Source organism: Bemisia tabaci, chromosome 3 (genome assembly GCF_918797505.1).
Source record: "Bemisia tabaci chromosome 3, PGI_BMITA_v3".
Taxonomy (NCBI): domain Eukaryota; kingdom Metazoa; phylum Arthropoda; class Insecta; order Hemiptera; family Aleyrodidae; genus Bemisia; species Bemisia tabaci.
In genome coordinates, this window is record NC_092795.1 from 57,839,334 (window position 1) to 57,863,570 (window position 24,237).

The 24,237-nt window shown below is 44.0% G+C and overlaps 1 protein-coding gene across 1 annotated transcript in view; it reads left to right on the top strand.

The window, feature by feature from the left end:
- The window catches only part of LOC109034080 (protein pangolin, isoforms A/H/I/S), a 141,531-nt gene extending 117,579 nt beyond the window's left edge, over nucleotides 1–23,952 (top strand). The window contains exon 4 of the mRNA XM_072298890.1: nucleotides 23,816–23,952. Coding sequence (XP_072154991.1) covers nucleotides 23,816–23,860 — 45 coding nt within the window. The 3' untranslated portion in view covers nucleotides 23,861–23,952. The remainder of the gene's footprint in view (nucleotides 1–23,815) is intronic.
- The last annotated feature ends 285 nt before the right edge of the window (nucleotides 23,953–24,237 follow it).

Genomic DNA, 24,237 nt, shown 5'->3' on the forward strand with positions numbered 1-24,237 from the left:
AATTGTAAAGTCACCTCTCTTCACTCTCTAGAATGGGTTTGAAATTTTGAACAACAAAACCTGAAAACTATTTCAAATTATGTATTGGTATATCTTCAATTATTAGGGACTTTTACCAAAATGTGTCGGGGAAATATCAGGGAATTTCATTTTCTAAGTTCTGTGACGACCGTGTAAATTGTGCGTTTGCCAGAAATCTGTGGGGCAATTGGGGCATTTGTAACTGGAAAACTTAACCGATTTTGTTTCCACTGATCAGGTGCCAAAATCAGCGAAATTTGTAGAGTTTTTACTGTGAGTTTCACTCATAAGTACTTCATCGGCTCTTACAAGTCTTCCGTTAAAAACATATTTTCTTTGTTACCATTCTGTTTCGCAACTGGATGAGGCTAATCGTATGCTTCCCTAACGCATATGGAAATCGGATTTTTCGGCATATAAATCCAAAATCTAAAGTAATTATGTGAAACTCATCGAATCTATCAAATGTATAAAAATTAAGCTTTAAAAAAAGAGAGAAAAGTCGTGCATAATCGTCGACTGCTCTTTCTCGAATGCATCCGCTACCGATTTCACAAATATCGACGAGTTAATTCAATTTTATTCGTTCCCCGACTAATTTTAGATGCAGTTCCCCTTATTTTTTAATTTAATTTAATTTAAATTCATTTCCAATCGCCTTTCCATTCTCTCTCCTTCTCACATATTCGTACTATACCCAAAAATGCAGAATACGGAAGGTCATGCATGATTTTAAGGATGATCAGTGCCTGCCCCCTCTGACTCACCGCAATAATAAATTATAGAACCAATCATAAAACATTTTAAACGCTCCCCTAAAAAAGAAAGAAAAAATAAATACGAAAACAATATTTTAAGCCCCCTCCCATCTCTCAGCCGTGTTTTCTCAGAATCGGACCGGGAGAGGGTCAAGCAGGTAGTTGTTAAAAAGAATAAGGAGGAGGTGGAACCGGGTTTCAAGTCCCTTCAACGTTGAAGGATCGCTTTATACATTTATTTTGTGAGATGGTCCACAGACCGGAGTCATTTACACTCTGAAAGGAGAAAGAGAGAGAAACAAAATCTTATGTATGCTTATACATATATGTTTAAAACTCTCAGGGGAAAATAAAAAGAAATAATTCAAGACTAATGTTTAATTAACGTTCCTCCGTGCCAATCGGTTTTGACGCGAGAAATTGGTATTTCTAAATGTTAGCTTTATTATTATTTAATGCTTCGACTCGGCCATACCTAAGTTTTTAGATCAAACCGATAAATATTATCGCCGGATTCTGACGTCATTTCAACCGGAGTCGATAAGTGGAACGAAAACCCGAGTCTAAAAATGTTAAGTGCCTCGTTGTTGAATGTCAATCAAATTTTTGAAGGGGAAAAAAACGTTTTGCACCCGACGTGAAACGGTCGGCGCCGTTAATTCGATTCCGCCCCTTTTCCCAGCGGATCTAATACATTTCAGATAAAATCTCGTTTCGGATTGCGTCTGATTTTCAGACACCGTCGCAAACATTTTTTCTTCCGTGGAGTCAGTTAGGTCTTTGCCTCACCTTTCTTAGACTCTTTCACCTCTTTCTTTCGCCTTTCTTCGAATCAGACTCTCCTATTTTTTTATTTCTCTCTTGGTTCAACTACTTTTCTGAATTTTTTCCTTTTTTGGCGTCGAACCTGAGAAACAAAGCCAAAACTCGTATAAAGAAGAAAGAAAAACCTCCCTATTGTGATTAAAAACTTATTCTCTTCTCAAATAAGTTGAATGACCGATGAGAGAAAATGCGCATATTTTTCCTGGTTCCTGTTACTATCAGCTATCAATGCTCATCGAATGGAAAATTTGTTCGTATCAACTTTTTTTCCGCCATTTTTTCTGATGTTCATATTTCCTTATTTATGGCTTCTTTTTTTTCTTTTTGTGTCTCTGAAAAAATTGTGTGTGCCAACGTGAAACGTAAGGATACGAAGAACGTCTTTCGACAGCAAAGTCAATTCATCTTGAATATACATCGAGAGGGAGTAAAATATCATATGGCCTACAATCACATGCTTATTTTTCTCCCTGTGACGTTTTTAAGAAAGCATCATCGTTGAATCCATTTCCTCAAACACCCCTAATTAGACATTCGCTCATTCGGGAAAGTTTTTTATCATGTCATAAGTAAGTGTATCGCGGAAACCTTGAAAATCATTATTATGTTCTGAACGGGACATAAAAGGCGGTAACTATTATGAATAAATATGTGTCGTCGCTGTCAAAATGAAGACATTTTGAAATTTATCCCTTCGGAGTGGGATTGAAACAAAGGAGAGAGGAATTATTGTAGGAGAAAGGAGAAGCACCCTGATTAGCGAAGTCGACTCTCAGGGATGGTGATCGGGAGCGAGAAGGGATGGAATGGGGTGGGGGAGGGGGTGAGGGTGGGGGCTGCAAGGGGGCCGTGGACCGTGAGAGAGGCTAGGAACGAGGGGGATGTTACACTTGCTCAAAGGAAGCAATTAAAACGGAGCCAAGCCTACATCACAAACACTCCCCGGCAAATTGCAACTCTTGTTTGCTAATACCTCATACTCTTATTTTACATGCCAGCAACCCTTCCTCTATTAACCCTCCGCAGAGCCGTGCCTCGCCACCCCCTCACCCCACTCCCGCAGTCTCTGCCGCTGCCGCCGTCATCCTCAGCCCGAACCCCACGAACCCCCTTTAACGCCAGCCCCTTTCAAATTACTCCGGCTAGGTGAAAATACTTACAGCCTTGTTTCAGCTAAAAATCCCAATTTACTCCTTCATACAACTCATTTTACGCGTTTCAAAGAAACGCTACGCGTATTAATCTCTTCTCAGCCTCATCATAAACAGAGTTTTGATTTGACGCCCCACCAGACCGCCCCCTCCCCCTCCCCCCCAACCTCCCCAACGCCCTCTCCTCTCGGCATTTCTTCGTTGGATCCCATCTCTCTGAGCTCTTTTCAAATATTTATAGGCCGAGAACCGGCTCGTAAGATTTTATCGCTTTAGGAGCCATCCGTTGCAACGATGGCGTAAGTAAATTACGGGGTGTGGACTCGGAGGGGGCGTGATTAGAGCAAGGGGATTGCACAGAGGGTGGCTAAATAAACAAGGAGCTTTCAATGGAAATCCATCATCGGGCCTGGTAAAAAGTTTTTCGAATCGACGGAGATTCGGTCGTCAGTTGATTAAAAGACTCCCAATTTTCATTCGATAACTCCCTTTGAACGCTTATCGAGGACGAAAAAGTAGTATTTAACAATTACCTTTGCACTTAGGTATAATGTCAGTTTCCTCGAAAAAGTTTCCCCACACGCTAGCCATGGCTCGCGAAATCGCCAGGACAAGTAGTCAAGCATGCAATTAGCTTGCTCGCAAGTGATGAGATGAAATATCAATTCGACCGAATACTTCCCAAGCTAATCGGCGATGTTTTCGTTGTAATCCCGAACTCTCAATTTATAATGATGTACATGCAGCTCAGCTCCATAAGGAAATACTGTTTTAAAATGCTTTATTATTCATCTAAGCGTTTTTGACTCTAGAATGTCAAAGAACCGCGGAATGCTTCCGCAAATCGCTACCTAGAAAATAATTCTCTGTTGAATTTTACTGGAATGCACTAAATGTTTTATACAAGTGAATAGAATCATAGTCCTTGACAACCGTCATTCCTTCTATTCTCATCCAAGAATCATCATCAACGCAGAAGGATGTACGCAAAAGCAAACGTGATAATCGATTAGTGAATCGGCGCGAGTGATGTGATCCACCAGAGTTGAAAATGCAACCGCATCCCCTCGAAGAAGTGCTGAAAGTGTGCGGGTTGCGGATTGCACACATACCTCATACAAGAGAAAAAACGGCGATGACAGACGACACTGATCTATACCTCTTTTTTTCTCGGGTACAGACTCAAGTGTTGGCACAACAATCCTCGTGCCTACCTGGGAAGGGACAAGGATTCTGGGATCCCTCGATTGAACAAGCGTCTTCGAGTGGGAGGAATGCTCGATGAAATTAACAATGTGTTATTAACAAGATACCCTTTTTTTATCGTAGGAGCAAGGGACGTAGTACACGCCCAGGTGGTGGAATCATAGAAATGATATCGCCTAGAATATCAATGGTGTTAGTAAAAAACCTCGCATCTCGGTTTGCGACGTTATAAACTTCCAATTGTCCCGGGTTTGAATCCCGGTGGTGGCGACAAATTTTCAAGGAACTGACGAGTGGATTTGCAGAAACAGTCTTCACTCGGTCTTACACTGGAAAAAAAACACATCGGATCTAGAGTCCAGACTCTTAAAAACATCGACAAGCAAAAATACTCTTGATTCAATCGGATTTTTGCTTAAATCAAGAACCAAGCCTCTTAATTTGAGCGGATTTCATTTTGATTTAAGCTTAAATCTGATTGAATCAGGAGTCCATTTCCTTGTCAATGTTTTCAAGATTCTAGACTCTAGATCCAATGTGTTTTTTTTTTTTTTTTTTTTTTTTTTTTTTTTTTTTTTTTTTTTTTTCCAGTGCACTCGGCCTTAATTCTTGAATATCTGAAGGCCTGGATCATGGATGTGTATGAACCCTAACCCGACCCGATGCTCATTCAAGGCTGCAGAATCCTCAAATGGATTAAAAACTTCAAATAACTTGAAAAAACTATATAATTTAATTTTATCGCAGAGAATCGGAACAAAAATTTTAAAGAAAGAAAGAAATTTTACACGATTTCTACTCGTCTATCCAAACTTACTTTCCGTAAATACTGAATGACCCCTTCTTGAAGGATAAAGTCATCGATATTTTGAGGTACTACATCAATTTGACGTACTAAGGGGCTTTTTCCGTGCCTACATCCACATGTTTAGCTTGGCGCTCTAATCGTCGGCGTCAAAGGAACCATCGTTTCATCAGCAAACCTGACTCCCAGGAACGTCTTCCCCTAATCAGTTGCTTCGTGGTTGTTCAAAAAGTTTCAAGCGCCGTTCTTGATCCTTTCGTTAATACCCGAAAACCCTTTATCTACTTCCGCCCGTTTGTTTGCCCTGAAAATCAAGGTGCGCGATAGGGTTCCGTGTTTAATGCGTGCATTGTTACCAGTTCTGACCTAATATCCGCTTATACGGATTGAGCAACGCGAGATTATGTTACGATGACAGCTCTGCTGCGCTAAGGAAGAACGCCGTATGAGCATTCGAGAGTTGCCAAATTTCCTTTGATAAAATGTTTATTCATGAGGAAAATCATTTTTATGCCATTTAATTTCCATGTTTTTCGAATTTTGTCACACGGAGGCACTGAGGAAGTACTGAAATTTTCGGGAAAGCGCCGAAAGAAAACCGTAAAAGTACTGATTTTTTTACCTGCTAGTTTCAGTACACACTTTAACCCCGCAAATATCTTAAACTTTAAAAATAGTGTAATGTTTCCCCCGGAAGGGATGATCAATTCAGTTCAGGTATCATAACCATCGACAAAAAGGCGTGAGGACGCACCGTCGCCGGAGAAAAAATTGAGTGAGGAAACGGTTGACAAAGCCAGACGGGCATAGGTGAAATATAAACCCAATCGGTTGGTGATGATTTCGCGGGAGGCGAATGAATAAAGGGTGAAAACGGGGAAGAAAGAAGGAGGGTCCGGACACTGATCGAAGGAGCAATCAGGGCCGGTGCCGAACTGGAATCGAAGCCGAAATTCATAATATTTGTAAACAGTTAACGCGATTACCGTGCCGATCGACACCACGGCGTCCGTGCTCCCGCGTAAATGAATCAGTCATTTTCAAAAGGACTCAAGTCCATTGTGCGGATGAGCCTTCAAGTTCATAAAAATCCAGACAATCCAAGGCTCGTCTGAAAACGGACTTGTTCCCTGTTGAGAACGTCCGATTCGAATGGGTTGATCGGGAGGGTGTTTCCTGGCGGCATTGAGCCATTGTGGGAGCGCGGTAGAATTCGCGACGGAGATGAATAGCCGAAACCTGAGAAAGGACCCGCAACCCAGGAGTAGGAACCCCAACGTGAAATAATTAGGAAGAGCGAGTGAGGAACAGGGATCCAGGCCGAGAGAATCTTAGACGAAGGATTCTCCTCGCTTGTTGAATTAATCGTCAAATAAAGCATTTAATCTGTCTACAATGTCATAAATATAGGATCTATTTGCACAGTGCCAAGATCAGATAAATATTACCACCCTCCCCGGGAACGAATCGGTTTCCTCCCCCCGCTCCGGGCACGTCATCCGCAGGTAACTCCTCGCACCCCCGCCCACCTCCCCCGCGCTCGCTCGGCTGAGCAGCGCCCTCGAATTTCGGGTCCGACCTACAACAGGTAAACATTTTTTCGAGGAGGGGCCAGCTATCGCATCCCATCTCGGCTTCCTCCGTATCGCTCAGCCGAGTATAAATTATTTGGACTTATTTCTGCCAAACGGAAGTATGTGCATTATGACTTGAGCCCTGTTATGCATGTGTTCTTACGGGTCTCAAGGCTCATGTCTTAATGCACGTAGTTCCGTTTGGCAGAATTCCGTCCATTCGAAAATCGATTTTCGCTCCGAATTCGCACGCGGGCCAAAAAACTGTCAGCGACCACTCGGCTCCCTCTCTCGGCCGGTGCCTCTTCCTGTGCTCCCGCGGAAGAAAGGGAGAGTGGACTCGTGTGGCTGCGATTGTGTCCGCGAGAGGGAAAGAGTTCTTGGAAACTCTGCGCTGTCGCAGTGTGTGGCTATCGGTTTTTTCCTATCCTCGACTAGTTTCTCGCAATCCTTGTCGCGTCACTCCGGCCAGGCTACAGCAGCCTCCCGGCTCCACGACTGTTGCCATATCTGCACCCTCAGTGATAATGTCAAGTATTGGTTCTAGTAAACCAGAATAAAATAGATTATATTTTGCAGAATTTCGCCTGCGACTCTGGACTAGAGGATTAAGCTTTTTAATGGTTTTTTTTTTATTAGAATCGTCTGGCATTTTCTTAAAAATAAGTTTCCCCTGTGGAAGTCCCTATACTGTGAGGAGTGCAATTGTGTTTCATTCGAACGAGGAGGCTGAAAATTGCAGCCACCTGTAGAAAAAATCCCCTTGGTGCAAGCCCTCGCCTAGTCGGGAAATTAATCCCGTGAATTGAAATTGCACATCCGACGTAAGCATTAAATCTAAAAATGGTGTAATGCCAAGTATGATGATAAGAAGTTGTCGACAGCTCATTTGTAGTGCGTTTCTATTCTTTCATTTTCAATATTTTTAAATTTTTTTTAATATCCAATTTAATGTTTCGTTTTATTTTCTGTTGCAGGTGAGTTATCAAAATAATTTCACGAATGAAGAGACGGTATCATTTTGTAGAGTGGTAAGATCATCAAAAGTTATACACAGCATGCCATCGCAGCTTCCTGATGATTTGATGAGCTCCCTTTCTCTTACTATTTCGGGGTGAAAAATCCCCGATTTTCTTGAAAAACACCCCTCAAAGTCCGCGAAAGTCCCCAGTTTTATTTTTTTTAAACTATGCTATCGCAGCTTCCTGATGATTTGATGAGCTCCCTTTCTCTTACTGTTTCGGGGGAAAATCCCGATTTTCTTGAAAAAACCCCTGAAAGTCCCCAATTTTAGTTTTTTAAACTAGTAGACACCCTTATAAAGGCAGTCTAGTAATATCCGACTAGATCGGCAACGTGGAAGATGGAGGGCGGACTGCGCACTTGTTGGTCTGTGCGGACACGATGGCGACGCCCGCGACCGATAGTGGCGATTTCTGAGTAATCAGCGCTGCTAACGCAAATCGTGCAGCCAGCATCGACACAGGCCCCATTATCATTTGCACGTATTCCTATCAAACGGAACTATGTGCATTAAGACATGAGCCCCGGACCCATAAGAATATGTGCATGACAGGGCTCACGTCATAATGCACATAGTTCCGTTTGATAGAAATACGTCCATTTGGGACGCGGGCCGCAGTGCGCCCGCCGGCCGGCGCTTCGCGCCTCGCCGCGGGTCCCGCCCGGGGCCGTTGGGAGCACCCCCCCCTCCCCCACTCGCTCTCCGTCCACTCGAGTCGCCTCCGATGAGTCACCCATCAAGGCTCTACGATGACCCGTCAATTTGCTTATCGAACACCACAGAGCTTATTGCTGTGTTATCGAAGAGAGCAGTAGAAGCGAAAATGAATTTTTCAGAAAGTGGACCGAGGAGCGTCCGAGCGGAAAACTCTATCAACCGTTCTTCGTCAGTTGTTAATAGTCGTCCTAAAAGGCTTTTGAAATTGTTCGAATAATTAAAAATCGACTAACTTTAACCCCCGCCAGATTTTCATGTCCCGTCAAGCAAAACAGCAGATACTCTCTGCATGTTTGCATATAATTATGTAGTTAAATTTTGGGGGCATAGCACAGTGGATCGAGTCAATCAGAGAGGTCAGACATGTAATTGGTGACTAAAACTAAGAATTTTGGTGTTGATTTCGTCACATTTTAAATTTCAAGGGGCGCTTTAAGAAGAAAATCTCTCGAGGATACCAATGGAACCACTTTTGGAACCTCAAGTTTTCTATCGAACGGAGTTATGAGCGTTTAAAGTTTCCAAATTTTGTCCGACCTCTCCTATTGATTGGATCCACTGTGCGGTGCGGCGGATGCGACCAATGGACCGCATCGGTGCGTGGAATGCGCGGAGACGCACGCGCGGATCGGGTGCAGCGATTGGGTGCAACGATTGCCGGCTGCGAGTTTTAGTGATCGGCGGCAATGGACGACGAGATAAAGCAATTAAAGAATCGCGGATTTACGGTGGCCGAGCCGGCTGACCCCGGCGCCTGCACCCGGGACCCAGAGAAGGCGACAGCCAAGATGACGCCGCTGCCACCGCCAAGTGCGTGCGCCCACTTCGCTGCCAACTCAAAGATGTCAATTCACTTTTTTCACCCCCTGTCAATTCGTGACCCGCCAACGTCTCATCTGCCGTCTGTCACCCTTGAAAAAAGCTCCCGGGACGAGGGCCCGGCTGTATCGAAGAATCTCCGTTCCGGGTTCAGGGACCGTAGTAGTAGTAGCATCGACTGCTTCGGGTTCAGTGACCGAAACAGTAGCGCCTGAACTTCGGCCACTTTTTGCGACCGTCGGAGTTATTTGCATTTGAAAATTGGTTAAAATCAGGTTAAAGTCGGCATTCTCAGTCGGAACATGGAATGCCATAACGTCTAAATACGTGTATTTTGCGCATATTCACTTCTGACCTATTATGCCACACTGGTAAAAAAAACCTCTTGGTTCAAGAGTGCAGTTTCTTGTCACCGGATTTAAGAGTCTGGACTCTTGTTTCAATGCAAAATCCGCTTGAATCAATGCAAAATCCGCTTGAAACAAGAGTTCAAGACTCTTAAATCCGGCGACAAGAAACTGCACTCTTAAGTCAATGCACCGCGGCATTGGTCCAAGAGATTTTTTTTACCAGTGCACTTCTCGGATGCTGGGAAAGTCAAAATTCGTCGAACAAAGGTTCAGTGGCGCTCAATTGAATATCTCGTGCCTTTTTTGGTTCCGCACGTCCATTTTTACGGTGCCTTAGATTTTTACCCACGCCGCTTATGGAAGTTCCGCTCTGTGCATCGGGAACACGATCTCGCTTACGACCGGCCACTCAACGGCCGGACCCTGAAGATGGGATAGTATGTGCCGCGTGCCGTCGACGAAAAGCCAAGGAGAACGCTCATTCGGCTCTTACGTAACACGTTATTAATGATTCCCGGCTACTCGTGTTGTTAAAGCTCTGAACAATAACCCCATTCGACGGGGGTCTCCTCGTCGTCCCCCCCCCCCCCACGGATTGTGCGGATCGCGACCCCCCCCCCCCTTCCAGTCCGTCTCTCTCTTTAGCGATCCGTCTTTCCTGCAGCTCGGCCTTGTGCCAAAGTCTGTGGCCAATATCGTGATGAAGAACTGCGGCAGCCTCTGTGGAAGTTGCGGTTCTCAACCTGCGGCGCACGGTGGATCGAGTCAATAGGACAGGTCGGACAAAATTTTGGAATTTTATAAGCTTATAACTCCGTTTTCACACGATTTTGAGGTCTCTAAAAGTGATTCCATTGGTTTATTCGTGGAATTTTCTTTCAGTATGCACCCGTTATTATTTAGAATATGACGAAATAAACATCAAAATTTTAGTCTAAAATTTCATGTCCAGCTCTCTAATTGAGTCGACCCACTGTGCGGCCTTCCTTGATCCTCACACGATCCGACAAAGCGACCCGGCTTCTCTCCGATCTCCTGAAGTTTTCCGCCCCCCGCCCCCCTTACAGGGGTGTTCGCAAATTTAAGATAGATTTAGATAAGAAAATTTCGCAGAAAGGAACCAAGCCACATCAGCTATTGCCAAAATTAATCGGGCAATTTAATTTTTTACATGAAAACGGTTGCGCGGATTTTAGTGTAAATGTTAGAGAATTTTCTGCATAGTACAAAGCAAATTCCTTAAAATTTTCGTAGGAATCCGCACAAACATTTTCTTGTAAAAAATTAAACTGCCCAGTCAAATTTTGCGATAGCTGATGTGCCTTGTTCCTTTCTGCTTAACGCGGTCCAATTATTCTCTCTGTCATTGCCGTTTGATGGAAATGTGCAAGTCGGAGACGCTATTCGGAGGGGGGGGGGGGGGGTGATGATGCAAGGCGAGCGCGGCCGTGGAGTATTGGTGGCGCGGCGGAGCTCTCGAGTAAAGCACTTCATTGACTCGACGCGATTAATTGTTATCGTAGTTGCTACAATTAACAGTCGTTTGACTTTTGACTCGCGGCTCCCGCGGCCTGGACGCGGATCCAGTGCAGCCATCTTTTCCAGTTTTCTCGCTTTTGACTCCGTCCGTTGACTCGGATGCCCAAGTTGAGAATCGGCCGTCCAGCTCGGCAGAAAGGATCTGGCAGACCGACGATAACGTAAAATGTTTGCGTAAAAAGTACACTGGAAAAAAAAGTCGCTTGGATCTCTAGATCCAACTCTAGGTCTGGACTCTAGTCCAGACTCTTGAAAATATTGACAAGAAAGAATACTCTTGATTCAATCGGATTTTTGCTTAAATCGAAAGCCAAGCCTCTTAATTTAAGCGGATTTCTTTTTGATTCAAGCAAAAATCCGATTGAATCAAGAGTATTTTATCTTGTCAATGATTTCAAGAGTTTGGACTCTAGATCCAAGCGACTTTTTTTCCAGTGTATGAGAGCCACTAGTTTTATTCGAATGAATCTTATTGCTCTGTGAGGCCTTTTTTGATGCGGTTAAGGTTGCTAGCGGTAAAGGTTACAAAAGTGAGATATCATCTGTCGTTTTGAAATTATATCTCTTACCAATCGGGAAGTCGTGATACAAATCCGCTCCGTTTGTAAGAGAATGTGTCGCAAAATGTTGCCGAAAGTATTGGTACAAGGTTGCCGCAGTCAGGGAAAACCGGGAAATGTCGGGAAAAATGACGAAAGTATCAGAAAAACATCGTTAAGTAACCTTAATTTGCTCTCGAAAATGGGTTTGACGTTTCGAGCAACAAATTTTGCCTGAAAATTATTTCAAATTATGTCATTTTAACCATTTGGCACATCTTTAGTTATCACAGAATTCTCCCAAAAAGTGTCAGATACATCAGGGAAATGTCAGGGAATTTCATCTTCTAAATTCTGTGGCAACCCCGCTGCTAAATTCCATTTTGTTCTGCCTCTACACGCGGCTCTACACCGGCAGCACAGGACGGAGCATTGCGAGTTGATGCCTAGCGCCATCGCGCCTTCAATTTTGCAGACGCAACACGGACATCCATCAAGCACGAATAGTTGTATCTCTGCGCCGTCGTCAACGCGCGTCCTTTTTCCTGCTCTACAGCCATGTTGTCTTGGTTCCATTTGTTTTATTTGAGGTGGTCCTACAAGGGCTACGTGAGCAACCCATCCAAAGGGAGGAGAGACGTTATTGGATCTCGTTTTCCAACTTTTATCCTGAATCCGAGCGACACCTTACTGGCAGTATAGAGCGGAACGCCTCGCGGCATAGCGCCTTCTACTTTTCGGACGCAACACGGACATCCATCGAGCACGAATAGTCGTATCTCTGCGCCGTGTCACAAACCATCATTCCGTAGCAATCGTAAGCTGCTGTCCAGTTAATATCGGAACGAAGCTCTGTTGCCAGAATTGCGCGGTTATCAATTCAGGCATTTTTCAACTGGACGTGTTTGAATATAAAGGAAATATACCTATTGTGCCGTGAGCCCTGCCATTGATGCATTCTTATGGGTCTCAGAGCTCACGTCAGAACTAATATGATTCTCTTTGATTTAAATACGTACGATGGAGTGCGGCAACTGGAGCCGGATGCTACGCTGCCGTGGTAAGGAAGAACGCCACATGAACATTCGAAAGTTGCCAAATTTCCTTCGATAAAATGTTCATTTTTGAGGAACGTTATCGAATGTTTTCCGTTGAAATTTTCAGAACTTCCCGGTGGAATTGCGAGTGAAATTATCTGAATAAGTAGAAGAAAAATATTCGTAGCCTCACCAGGAAATTCTTGTTTTATGAAAAGGAATAATGGCAACGCCTGATGGTTCATACGGTGTTTTTCCTTAGCACGGGAGTAGGGGCATCGCGGCGCGGCGAGAGATGGGCCGATGCGCCGCGGCGCGCCGGCCGTGCGTCCGTTTTATTTATTCCGCTGGCAGGTGTCCAAGAATTGTTTTATTTCAAGAGTAAAAACGAATCAGTTATTGTTACAGGGAGGATTTATTTGAAAAATGAACTGGCTCCATGACTTATTGCCCCGGACGCCGCACGCGGCCAAAATTCGTCATACTTATTAATATTTGCTCGCAGCATGCCGCGCCGCCCGCCGCTCGGTGGTGCGCGTCGTCGTCTCCTCCAGGTTTCCTCGCCGACATTTCTTCGCTCGATATTCAATTCCATTTCTAAGTTAGGGTCGTGTAACCCGTCGGGGTCCAAAGATCGACTCTAACCAAGTCGGAAATTTCGCTGAGCGGCCGTTCAAGTATCACGTAACGAAATTTTTCCGATTTTTAAACCCCCCCCCCCCCCCCTTTGTATCGCACCCGTAACGCAGCCCTACACTGCCGTGCTAAGGAAAAACGCCGTATGAACATTCGAGAGTTGCCAAATATCCTTTGATAAAATGTTAATTTTGAGGAAAGTTATGAATATGTTTCCTTTTTTTCAGAATCTTCAGGTGAAATTCCAAACAAAATCATCTGGAAAATTGGGAGGAAAATATTCATACATCTACCAGGAAATTCGCGGTTTATCAAAGGAAATTAGGCAAACCCTGAATGTTCATTCGGCGTTTTTCCTTTGCAAGGCAGTAGTACACCCTCCCCCCCCCCCCTTTGAAGAACGTAACGCTGGGCTGACACTCCCCCTCTCCCATTTTAAAGCAATCAGGGAAAAGCTGAGAGAACAGCTAAAAACGTCGTTTTTTTCTCTCTTTTTTTAAAGATACATCGCTGAAATAGGACGGATGAGATCAGCAAAGGTGTAAATATACATGATTACATTTGTTTCATTTATAATTTTCGTCATCGTATTTCTTTATTTTCCCACCGAGGGACGCAGTTTGTCACAGAACAATTCGCCAGTCGGATGTTGTGCGGTTTGTCTGTGTAACGCACCGCGTACGGTCGTTGCAGAATTGCGCAGCTTAATTACTCATTTCACCGGTCAAATAGGAGGAGTGGCCCACTAACACGACAAGATTCTTTTGAGGCGAGTGCCTTGCCTCGACTTGGCCACAAGATGAAGATGAAGGGGCACCGGAACTTGGGCTACCGCAACGTCACTTGTGTACAACGATCTATGCATGACTCATGGCTCATGGCATGACTCTATTTCCGAGCATTCCCGGAGAAGTGGAGAGCTCCTCCTTCATAGCTTCCTCTGCTTTCATGCAGGGGGCGATGTGGCAGTTCAGTTCCTAGTCCAAGCCCATATACTTGTCGTCCAACGGTATGAGTCGGTAAATCTTCTTTTGGCTGGCATCTCTTCCTGCTAGTGTTGATCCTTTTTCCGTTAAAAATCTCGCAATTTGGACTTTTCGAATTAGTTTAACCCGTCTAGTGTCTACCGGCAGTAAAAACTGGAAAATATCAGAAGATTCGATGTCATCCGGAAAAATCAGGAAAACATAAGGAAAATCGGTCATAGATCAGGAAATTATGAGCTTTAAGCATTTCTCACACATTTTAGTCAATTCATCGAATATTTTGATTTGTTACATCATTTTCGTGTCAATTTATTCACGCAAAAAGTCAGGAAATTTCAGATTATAAATCAGGAAAATCCAGAATGAAATAGTAGACAACCTATTTAAGGCTTTCGCCGTTCTAAATCGCGGAGCTTATAGAGATGCAAGAGTATTTTCAACTGTTCCATCGGTGATCTAGAAAGAAGTCAGGAAATGGTGTTCTCTTCCAGGTGAGTTCAAAATACTGGAAACGGCCACCTATACGAGATCGTGAGACGTCCATTCGAACTGAGAAGGGTTCATGCACTGTGAGTTCGGTAAGTCGTGCCAGGAGAAGAAAACCAGGGCTCATGAGTGTCTGGTACATAAGGCCTTTCGCGAATAAACAGTTGATGCCAGGGCCCGATTTCTACGCCCAAATGGTTCCTCATCTGAAGACATCGTTGACACGAGCGCTCTTCGGTGATCCGATGCCACCAGTAGCGAGACGTGACTGATCGATTATCGATATCCCTCCCCCATTTGAAGCTGCGGTAAAGAATCGATTATCATTCGATCGTTGCGAACACCCTGTTTATCGATCCATTTCCGTGGGTTTAAACGGCAGATCAATCGATGAATCGCAAAGCACGCCGCACCGAAGAAGGAAAGCGCGGCATGGCGCGGATTCCTGAAATTCTCTAAATTGAGGGAATAGTCTTGAGACGACGTGAACAAACTTCGGAGGCGCAAAGGATCAAAAGAAGATGGTTCACGCACGCGCTGGCGTCGTTGCCTCTTTCTATTTTAATGATCGGATTTTTTATCCAACTGAACGTAAATACCTGTTTTTAATGATGCCATCGGGTGTGAATGAGGAATTTTCCAAAATTTTGGAGATTCCCATCTTCGTCCTGTGTTGTTGCTCGTTGCCATCAAAACCTTTTCAAAAGTAATAGAAAGAAAATTTTGCCGCCCGGAGAATTCATTACCAAAAGTGCTGGATTTCTACTTCCCATCAGTAAACGTTACTCTCTTCAAATTTAATAATTTCTAAGGAAGGGTCATTCACGTCTAGAATCCCAAAGATACGAGCCCAGCATCTAGGAGTAAAAATATGATACCTGTCTCTTTTATTCTCAACTTAGTGCTTGATTGTGTAGTTAACAATTTCAGATCGATGGAGCATTTTGAGTTTTAATAAGTAGAACTCAACATTCTTTTTACTAGGGAGTTCCCCCCCCCCCCCCGCCTTATACATTAATTCGCGCGCCTAATCGCTTTTTTTCATTTTCTTTGAGGGGTTTTCCCTCCTTTAAAATGTGTGAGATGAATTCCGATCGGGCTGTAATGTTTTTCCTTATATTTTAATTGGCACTTTATACCTTCCTTTCCTCCGTGTAACTGTCCGGCGAGAGGCTTACATTCTGAAGGCGTCGTTTAAACCCTGAACCAGGGTGGCATAATTTCATGAAAAATAAAATCTTGAAAGAGCTTGATGCAAAAACGGCTTTTTTCGCCCCCCTCTGGAAGTTCTTCAGACTTTGTCTATTGATTACTCATACTTGAGCGCTTCTTTTCCCAAATTTTCAGACTCCCAAAAAATTTTGGGGGGGAGCTAGGGGGGGTGGAAGTCAAAACCTGTGAACCTCGATATCTCTTGAACAAAGAAAGATATCGAGGTCCGGTTTGGACGAAAAATCGTCTAAAATTGCATACTTTAAGATTCTAAAGGTCGAAATCCCGATATCACATTTTTAAGTCAACATATGTGCTTTTTTCCAGTTTTTAGGTCTAGAAAATTTCTTTTAAACGAAAAATTTACAAAGATCTCAATTTTTTATTTGAACCAAAACCAGTTTTTTAAATTGTTCGTCTTTTTCCGCATCCAACGAGTGGTCCATTAAGCTGGGGAACCAAACGGTTCCGGAGTTATGATCGATTGAAGTTTCCGCTCAACGCGCGCCGACCGATTTTCGCGCGCAAAAAAGTCGGATTTGACTGTTATTAGATCAGATTGAATGTTCAAACTGAGCAAAATGCTTTATTAGGGACTCTTGAGGGTCGCTGAGTTCAGAAATTACAGATACTTCCAAATAATTTACGTTTTTAAAATTACAGCTCCGCAGCGCTATTTTAGAGGCCCACTGAGCGCCGACCGGTCGCTCAGTGGTCCTGTCCGAAGCTGCAATTTTAAAAGCGTGAATTTTTTGGAAGTATCGGTAATTTCTGAACTCATCGACCCTCAAGAGTCCCTAATAAAGCATTTTGCTCAGTTTGAACATTCAATCTGATCTAATAACAGTCAAATCCGACTTTTTTGCGCGCGAAAATCGGTCGGCGCGCGTTGAGCGGAAACTTCAATCGATCATAACTCCGGAACCGTTTGGTTCCCCAGCTTAATGGACCACTCGTTGGATGCGGAAAAAGACGAACAATTTAAAAAACTGGTTTTGGTTCAAATAAAAAATTGAGATCTTTGTAAATTTTTCGTTTAAAAGAAATTTTCTAGACCTAAAAACGGAAAAAAGCACATATGTTGACTTAAAAATGTGATATCGGTATTTCGACCTTTAGAATCTTAAAGTATGCAATTTTAGACGATTTTTCGTCCAAACCGGACCTCGATATCTTTCTTTGTTCAAGAGATATCGAGGTTCACAGGTTTTGACTTCCACCCCCCCTAGCTCCCCCCAAAAATTTTTTGGGAGTCTGAAAATTTGGGAAAAGATGCGCTCAAGTATGAGTAATCAATAGACAAAGTCTGAAGAACTTCCAGAGGGGGGGCGAAAAAAGCCGTTTTTGCATCAAGCTCTTTCAAGTGAAATATTTCATGAAATTTCAGAAATTTATGTAAGATATTGAAAAGTACCGGTTCCTTTTCATGTTTTGCAAAACGTAAAAATTGTGACTTTCTTCTATTTTTGCGTGTCTGAGTGCGGGTTGCATACTCTAGCCCCTGAAAAATATGAAATATTTCATAGCCTCGTGAATTTCCATGAAATATTTCACTGAAATTTCCAATCTTTCATTTCGTTCTTACGCTTCATGCCACCCTGCCCTGAACATCCAGCTTCCCTGTTTCTTGAGAAACGAGGCAACTGTGTACGGAGCTCTTCTCAAACGCCTGGTCACATTTTTTGAGGTTTTGGCTCATATCGAGACTAATGAGTGGTACGTAATTACTCCTTGTTTTCCCACCTCGGCCATGCGCCTGCTCCCAGTCGTGATTAAAAACTTGAGTGCTGTCCCGCGCCGCGCCGCTCGCCGTTGAGACAATACTCACGCCGACCGCGTCTCGCGCTCAAGTTTCAGTATTGTTCCTTTTTTTCACTTTATTTTCACCCCCGCCTTCCCCGTACTCCCTCCATTACGACTCCAGCAATCGTGGTTCAGCCCTCCAATCATCCGACGCTTGCGTGCCATCACGTCTCCAGGCAACGCAACTCGGTGTCAGCGGAGAATCCTCTCCAACGCGTCAGCAACCGAGAAGTTTTTGCAGTAACCACGCAGAATGTGCAATTCCAAGTTTTACAAAAAGAGGAAAGAAAGGGGAGGGGGGAGGTTATTTTGAAACGAAGCTGCTTCGTTGAAAGTAGGCCAGTTGAACGGAGGTAGCACATCCGGCTCATCGGAACGGATACAAATCAACGTGCACTTAGGTCAAGAATTTGCCTATTCGTGAAAATTGAAGGCGTTTAGTCAAACGCGGTTCCGCTCCGAAAGTGCCATGCTTTAAATGTGAGCGTCTTCTCGCCCTCGACTCGGTTGCAGCGTTGTCTGCCGGTGTCGGATGCCGCGGAAAGATGCTCCTATAAGGTTTCGCACCTTAAGACAAGACATAACCCTTGAAATACTTCGATTATCGATGTCTTGTGCTGACACAGATTTCAACGACGAAGTCGCTGAAGTCGGCTTTGTTGTGTTTCCTTCCATTTCTAACAATGTCGAATACGCGTATTTCATTCTCTTCAGTCTAATGAAGAGAGTTTAATTGATTTTTGAAAGGCCTGTAAAATCTTGGCTCATTTCCGCGGAACCTCCCCCCTGACGTGTTCCCATGGTTTATATTTCCGGCAGTCGACGATGAAAGACGCTGCTTTATTAATGTCTGAAAATCAACAAGTGTTGCGCGGTGGTTAAGGACCATTGTGAGCCGCACCACGGCACCGCGCGCCGCCGTTGAAACGCCGAACACGCCTTATTGCGTGTCTCGCCGGAACGCCTCTGTAACACGCATCACACTCGCGGCTGCCAAACCGAGTTCCGATCCGACGTTTCGACCGGTGTTTCCGGGGAGGTTGAGGTCGCCATCTGCAACGTCGCCTCGTTTACACACAAACGGGCGAGTTAGGACCTACAGAACGCCAAGCGCCGTCTCGTGAACGCCACCCGATGTTATAATTTAATTTATCGCAAATCGAGCGTTTGCTTTGAACGCTCTTTTTAACACAAGCGCACTCCGCCCACCGTTCTCGTCAACCGACGTCTTATCACGTTTCTCACGTCCAGATCCGATATCTTCATCGAGAGATGTCGAGTGTCCGACGTTCGATTATCTTAGTCTCTGTCCTTTGATCAATCAATTAATTAATTAAACTGTTGGTTTACCGACGCTCGACAATGCTCGCCGATGATTGGTTTTGTGTTCGAGACACTGTCATATGCATTATTTTTAAATCCGAAGTAATGCTTCTACTTAGATAAAGTCAGCTACGGCTCTCCTTGAAACAACAAGTAGAATGGCGTGCTGCGATTTCTCTTCTCACCCCCTTTTTTTTATAAATCATCACGAAAGCTCTATGTGCTTAAAGAAAGAAAAAAAAATTTAAGGCCTGTTGACTGTTGTACTAAAAACGCTCTTAATTCTGTCACAGAACGTATCCATCGCTCTAGATGTCCTGACTCTTATCAATTGGACTACATTTTGCAATTAGGAACCACGGTTTCTCGCTCATCCGTAAAGACATTGAAGAGCTGAGGGAAACTGAAGGCACGTACATTGTTCCTAAACTAAGCCAGAAATTTTAGTTCCAAATTGCAAAATGCGGTCTAATTGCTTCAAAACTTCACATCATCAAGTCAAGTCAGTGTTGCGGAGCGCTTAAAATTTGGAAGGATCCAAGATCTCAGACCCTGTATAATCAACTGCGTGGGTCAGGTCAGGGTGAAACACATTCAAGCAGTGCGATCCATGTTCCTGAGTTTGATTCGTGTTATGATCAATCCCTCCAGCTCTCACCTTTCCTTCAAGTTATATCAGTAAATCAGGCGTTCTAAAAACATCTCTCGGAAGTCGATGGTGTTTTTAATTAATCCTTCTCCTCCTATCGTCTGCCTTCATATCGGTGCGCGCTGTTAATTTAATTGGCCGCTCGGCATTCGGAAACTGTGAACCCGACTCATGCTGTCAGTGGTCATCGTTAATCAGAATCGGGTGTTTCGTGAAAGCTGTCAGTAAGTTCGACTTGAATGTCGCTCACCTCTTCGGGGCCATTTAAGGCGCTTTTCGGGCCGTTATTCGCACCTATATTCTGCCGTGCTATGGAAGAACTACTTATGAACATTCGAGAGTTGTCAAATTTTTCTTGATAAAACATGTATTTTTGACAACATTTATGCATATTTTTATTTTTCCTTGAAATTTTCAGGTATTTTAGATTAAATTGCGTACAAAATCATCTCAAACTTTTGGAAAATATATTCGCAATTTTCCCAGTAAATTCGGTTTTTATCAGAGGAAACTTGGCAACGTCTAAAGGCTCATACGGCGTTCTTCCGTAGCACAGCAGTATTGTCAGTGCCCTAGCCCTAGCCGCATCATCTTAGTCGGTTGCCACCGTGAGAACCTCGCAACACAACTGCCGTACTAAGGAAAAACACCGAATGAGCTCGTCAATGTTGCCAAATTTCCCCCGATAAAGAATTTATTCTTGTAGACAGACTTAAGATTTTCCTAATGAATTAGTATTTTATTCAAAAAAGTTTGGCAACGCTCCAAGGTTCTTACGGCGTTTTTCTTCAGTACGGCAGTCAAATTAGGCAGCAGGAATATGGTAAACTAGATTCTTAGTTCTCCTCAACACGGGCAGATTTCAAGTGACGGGTCGACGGTTTCGAGAGATCCTCTCCACAAGAAAGCCCTAAAATTCTGGACACGGTTCAAAAACCCAAATCTTGCCCCGTAGAAAGTACTCAGATATGCCAGAAACATGGTAAAACTAGATTCTTAGTTCTCATCAACACGGGCAGTTTTCGAGAAAAGATCCTCTCCACACGCAATCTCCAAAGTTCTGGACACAGATCATTCCGAGCCGAGCTACTGAAATTGATCGAATAAAGCGGCAGACCCAAGGAGGAAAATAAAAAGAGTCAAAACTAAATGCCCTCGTTAAACGGCATATAAAACTTTTGAAGAGGGTCTTAGTGCTGATCCCAAGTCGAGCCGTGCTTCCTCACCGGTATCTGGCTCTGATATTCAAAACGAGATGATTTATACGTTCGGCCGGCCGGCCTACGTCCGCGGGTCCTCGTTAGGGAGCGTTACTGTCAGCTTGTCCGGGCCGCGTTTATTTTTTTACTACAAAGTAACAAAATCCGAATTTAACGGCTTACTTTCAAAGCACACGTTATTGATGACGGCCACGGAGCGCGCCAGGTTACCTCCTCGCGGACGCCGCACAGTGGATCGAGTCTGTAGGAGAAGTTGGACAAAATTTGGAAACTTTGGAAGCTCACATTTTCGGAAATATGTGAACAAAAAGTTTAAGGGTGGTTTTTTTGGTTTTATCGTGAATTTCCTCTCAGAAACATTCCTTGAAATTGAGCTTGAGACGGAATGAACATCGAAATTTGACATTTTAGCCAAGAACAGGGTCGCCACAGTCAGGGAAAACCGGGAAATGTCAGGGAATTTAAGAAAGTCAGGGAAAACCGGAAAATGTCAGGGAATTTTAAAAAGTCGGGGAAAACCGGAAAATTTCAGGGAATTTTATAAAGTCAGAGGACACCGGGAAATGTCAGGGAAAATGACGAAAATGTCGGGGACAATTTGTTAAATAACCCTCATTCGCTTTCTATAGTGGGTTTGAGGTTTCGAACAACAAATTTTCCCCGAAAACTATTTTCAGTTATGCCTTCTCAACTATTCGTCACATTTTCAATCGTCAGGGGATTCCACCAAAATGTGTCAGGGAAATCATGGGAAATGTCAGGGAATTTCATTTTCCAAATGCTGTGGCAACCCTGAGTGGATCGAGTCTATAGGATAAATCGGACAAAATTTGGAGACCTCGAAAGCTTATATTTTCGAAAATAAGCAACAAAAAAGTTTAAGATTGTTTTCCTTGGTTTTATCGTGAAATTGCCTTTCAGGAACACTCATTGAAATTGAATTTGAGACGGAATAAACATCGAAACTCGAAATTTTAGCCAAAAATTTCATGTCCGACCTCCTCTATTCGCTCGTTCTACTGTGCGGTGGTACCCGAATCAAGGCGGTCATCGCTGTGGTCCCGCTCGGAGCCCGACAACCCGAACGGCCGCGTAAACTGTAAATTGAATAAAACAACCCGAATTATTTTCCCGGCTCTTTCTCCTGTCGTAAATTAAAGGTGACCACAAAACCCGGCATTTGTTTATGTTTCTTGGAGGACATCATTGTGCGTCCACGAACGGGCAACAACGTCTTATTCTTGTTTCTCTCGGGTCTTTTTATTCGGTCCCAACCGCGTCTCTCGCCTCGGGCCGCCACCCTTGCTCTTGTTCGAGGATGATGCCCGAAATCTAATGACCAGGCTTACCCCCTAACGATCGGGGCTTAAACGTGTGTGTCCTCCGTTTATTTGTATTATTCGATCCCTAATTGCAGTCGGTCGTTTCATTCATTCCGGAATTCTGGCTCTGTTTCCTCAAATTATGGCTCCGAATTGTCTTTCACAAAGGACAGTCACCACTGAGGCCTTCGCGTCTTCCCGGTTGGAAATCACGCAGTGTGGTTTACCACACGGAGTTGCCAGTTGACAAATCGGACTATATTTTGTAGTTAGGAACTACAATTTCTGGGTCAGTTTTAGAACGACGCATGGACCATTAGTTTCCCTATAGATAAATGTGTTTTTACGAATGAGCCGGAAATTCCTGCTCCTCATCGCACAATTTAGTTCAATTGGACGTATTTCTGCCAAACGGAACTATGTGCATTATGGCGTGAGCTCTGTTATGCATTCACTTTTATGGGTCTCAGGGATCATGCCTTAATGCACATAGTTCCGTTTGGCAGAAATACGTCCAATTGGCCATCTAATTCCGACAATGCACGAAATTGGTCAGTCTGACGTATCTTATTAGAATTGAGTCCACCAAATTCGTCACCAAAGAAATTAATAAGTTCCAAACTTACAAATCCGATATGAAAGAAGCACATCTCAAAAGAACTGTTGGTGACCACTTCCACATAAGGGCCTTCCCAATATCGCGCTTTAGCATTTCCTTCATCTTCGTCTCATCATGGATCTCAGGTCCCTACGTAATGAATAAACCGTCACAAAAATTGCACAGTTTGGAGCGTCTTTCGTAATGTCCGATCAATTCATTCCCTCGTGAATTCTCTCATGCGCATTTAGTTCCCCGGTCCACTCCAGTCGCATAACCTTTGCAACGTATAAAAGCGTAACCTTTGCGACGGCGTGGGCGCCTGGAAAACAGGAGCCTGTCGCAAAGTAATTCTAAAGTCTCGCCGTGTAGGAAGCCGAGTGAAGACAGTTTCACACATGTATCATGTCGCAACGGTGGCGCGGTGTTGGGCGCGCCCGGTCGCCGCCGCTTCTGTGGTCATCGGTGACTCTCGGTGGGTCAGCGTGTGGCGCGGTGCCGTATCTCGTATCTCGTCGCCTCCCTGACTTAAAGGCGTAGCTCTGTCCCCCCGTGAGCCCTGTTCTACGTGCATCTCTATGCTTTCCCGGGCTCATGTGGGAATGGAGATACGCTCGTATGTCAGGTTGGTCTTTGCCGCGGTAACCGCTCCCGCATGGCGGTCGCCATCGCACAGTGGATGGAGTCAGTAGAAGAGGTGGCACAAAATTCGGAAACTTTCAACGCTTATAACTCTGTTCACACAAACTTTAGGGTTCCGAAGTTGGTTTCATTGATTTCTTCGTGAAATTTACTCTCGGAAGCACTCTTTAAAATGTAATATGTGAGTAAATAAACATCAAAATTTGCAGTTTTGGTTAAATATTTCATGTCCGACCTCTCTGATTGACTCGGATCTGCTGTGCGCCGCTACCCCGCCCGGGAAATACAATAGGCTCTTTATGTCTCGGACTCGGACTCATTTTTCTCCTCTCCTCCGTTCGCGCCGATTCCTCATTCCGTCGTGCTAAGGAAAAACGCAGTATGAACCTCCAGGTGTCGCCGAATTTACTCATTTATTTACCCTTTATTTCATCCGATTTATGTTTTCTTGTATCTCTTGTTGATTATAAGCGTTTCGATTCAGCAGGGAATGATATTGAAATGTGATTTTACCTCAGTTACCTCTTTTTTTTCGACATCAATGCTAATGTATTTATTTTCTCTTTGTTTCAGGTGAGTCATACAATGTCAATTATCCTAAAACAGCGTAGTCGGTAAGAGTTACTTTTAAAATTGTACGATTAGTTTAGCACTCGACCGTTCTTGGGAAACTCATCGACTGAAGAAACATAGGGGAGCAAATTGCTCTCAACCGCGCGGTCGTGCGACTGTGCCCTGGAAAAGTTTGGAGACCGAGAGCTTTTTACCCCCCCCCCCCCTCCACAAGGTTTTTATATTTCCACCGCTTGTGGAATAATACGACTTCGGCACACATTCAAAAAATAATCCAAATATTTTACACACTTTTTAATCGGCGAGTTATGTTGGCCTTCTTGCGAAAACCCATCGCGTTGCAGGTACAGGAGGATTCCTGGAAAATTGCGGAGGTCTAGAACAATCTGTACCCCTGTGGAGAAGTTAGCCTCAGTTTAGGA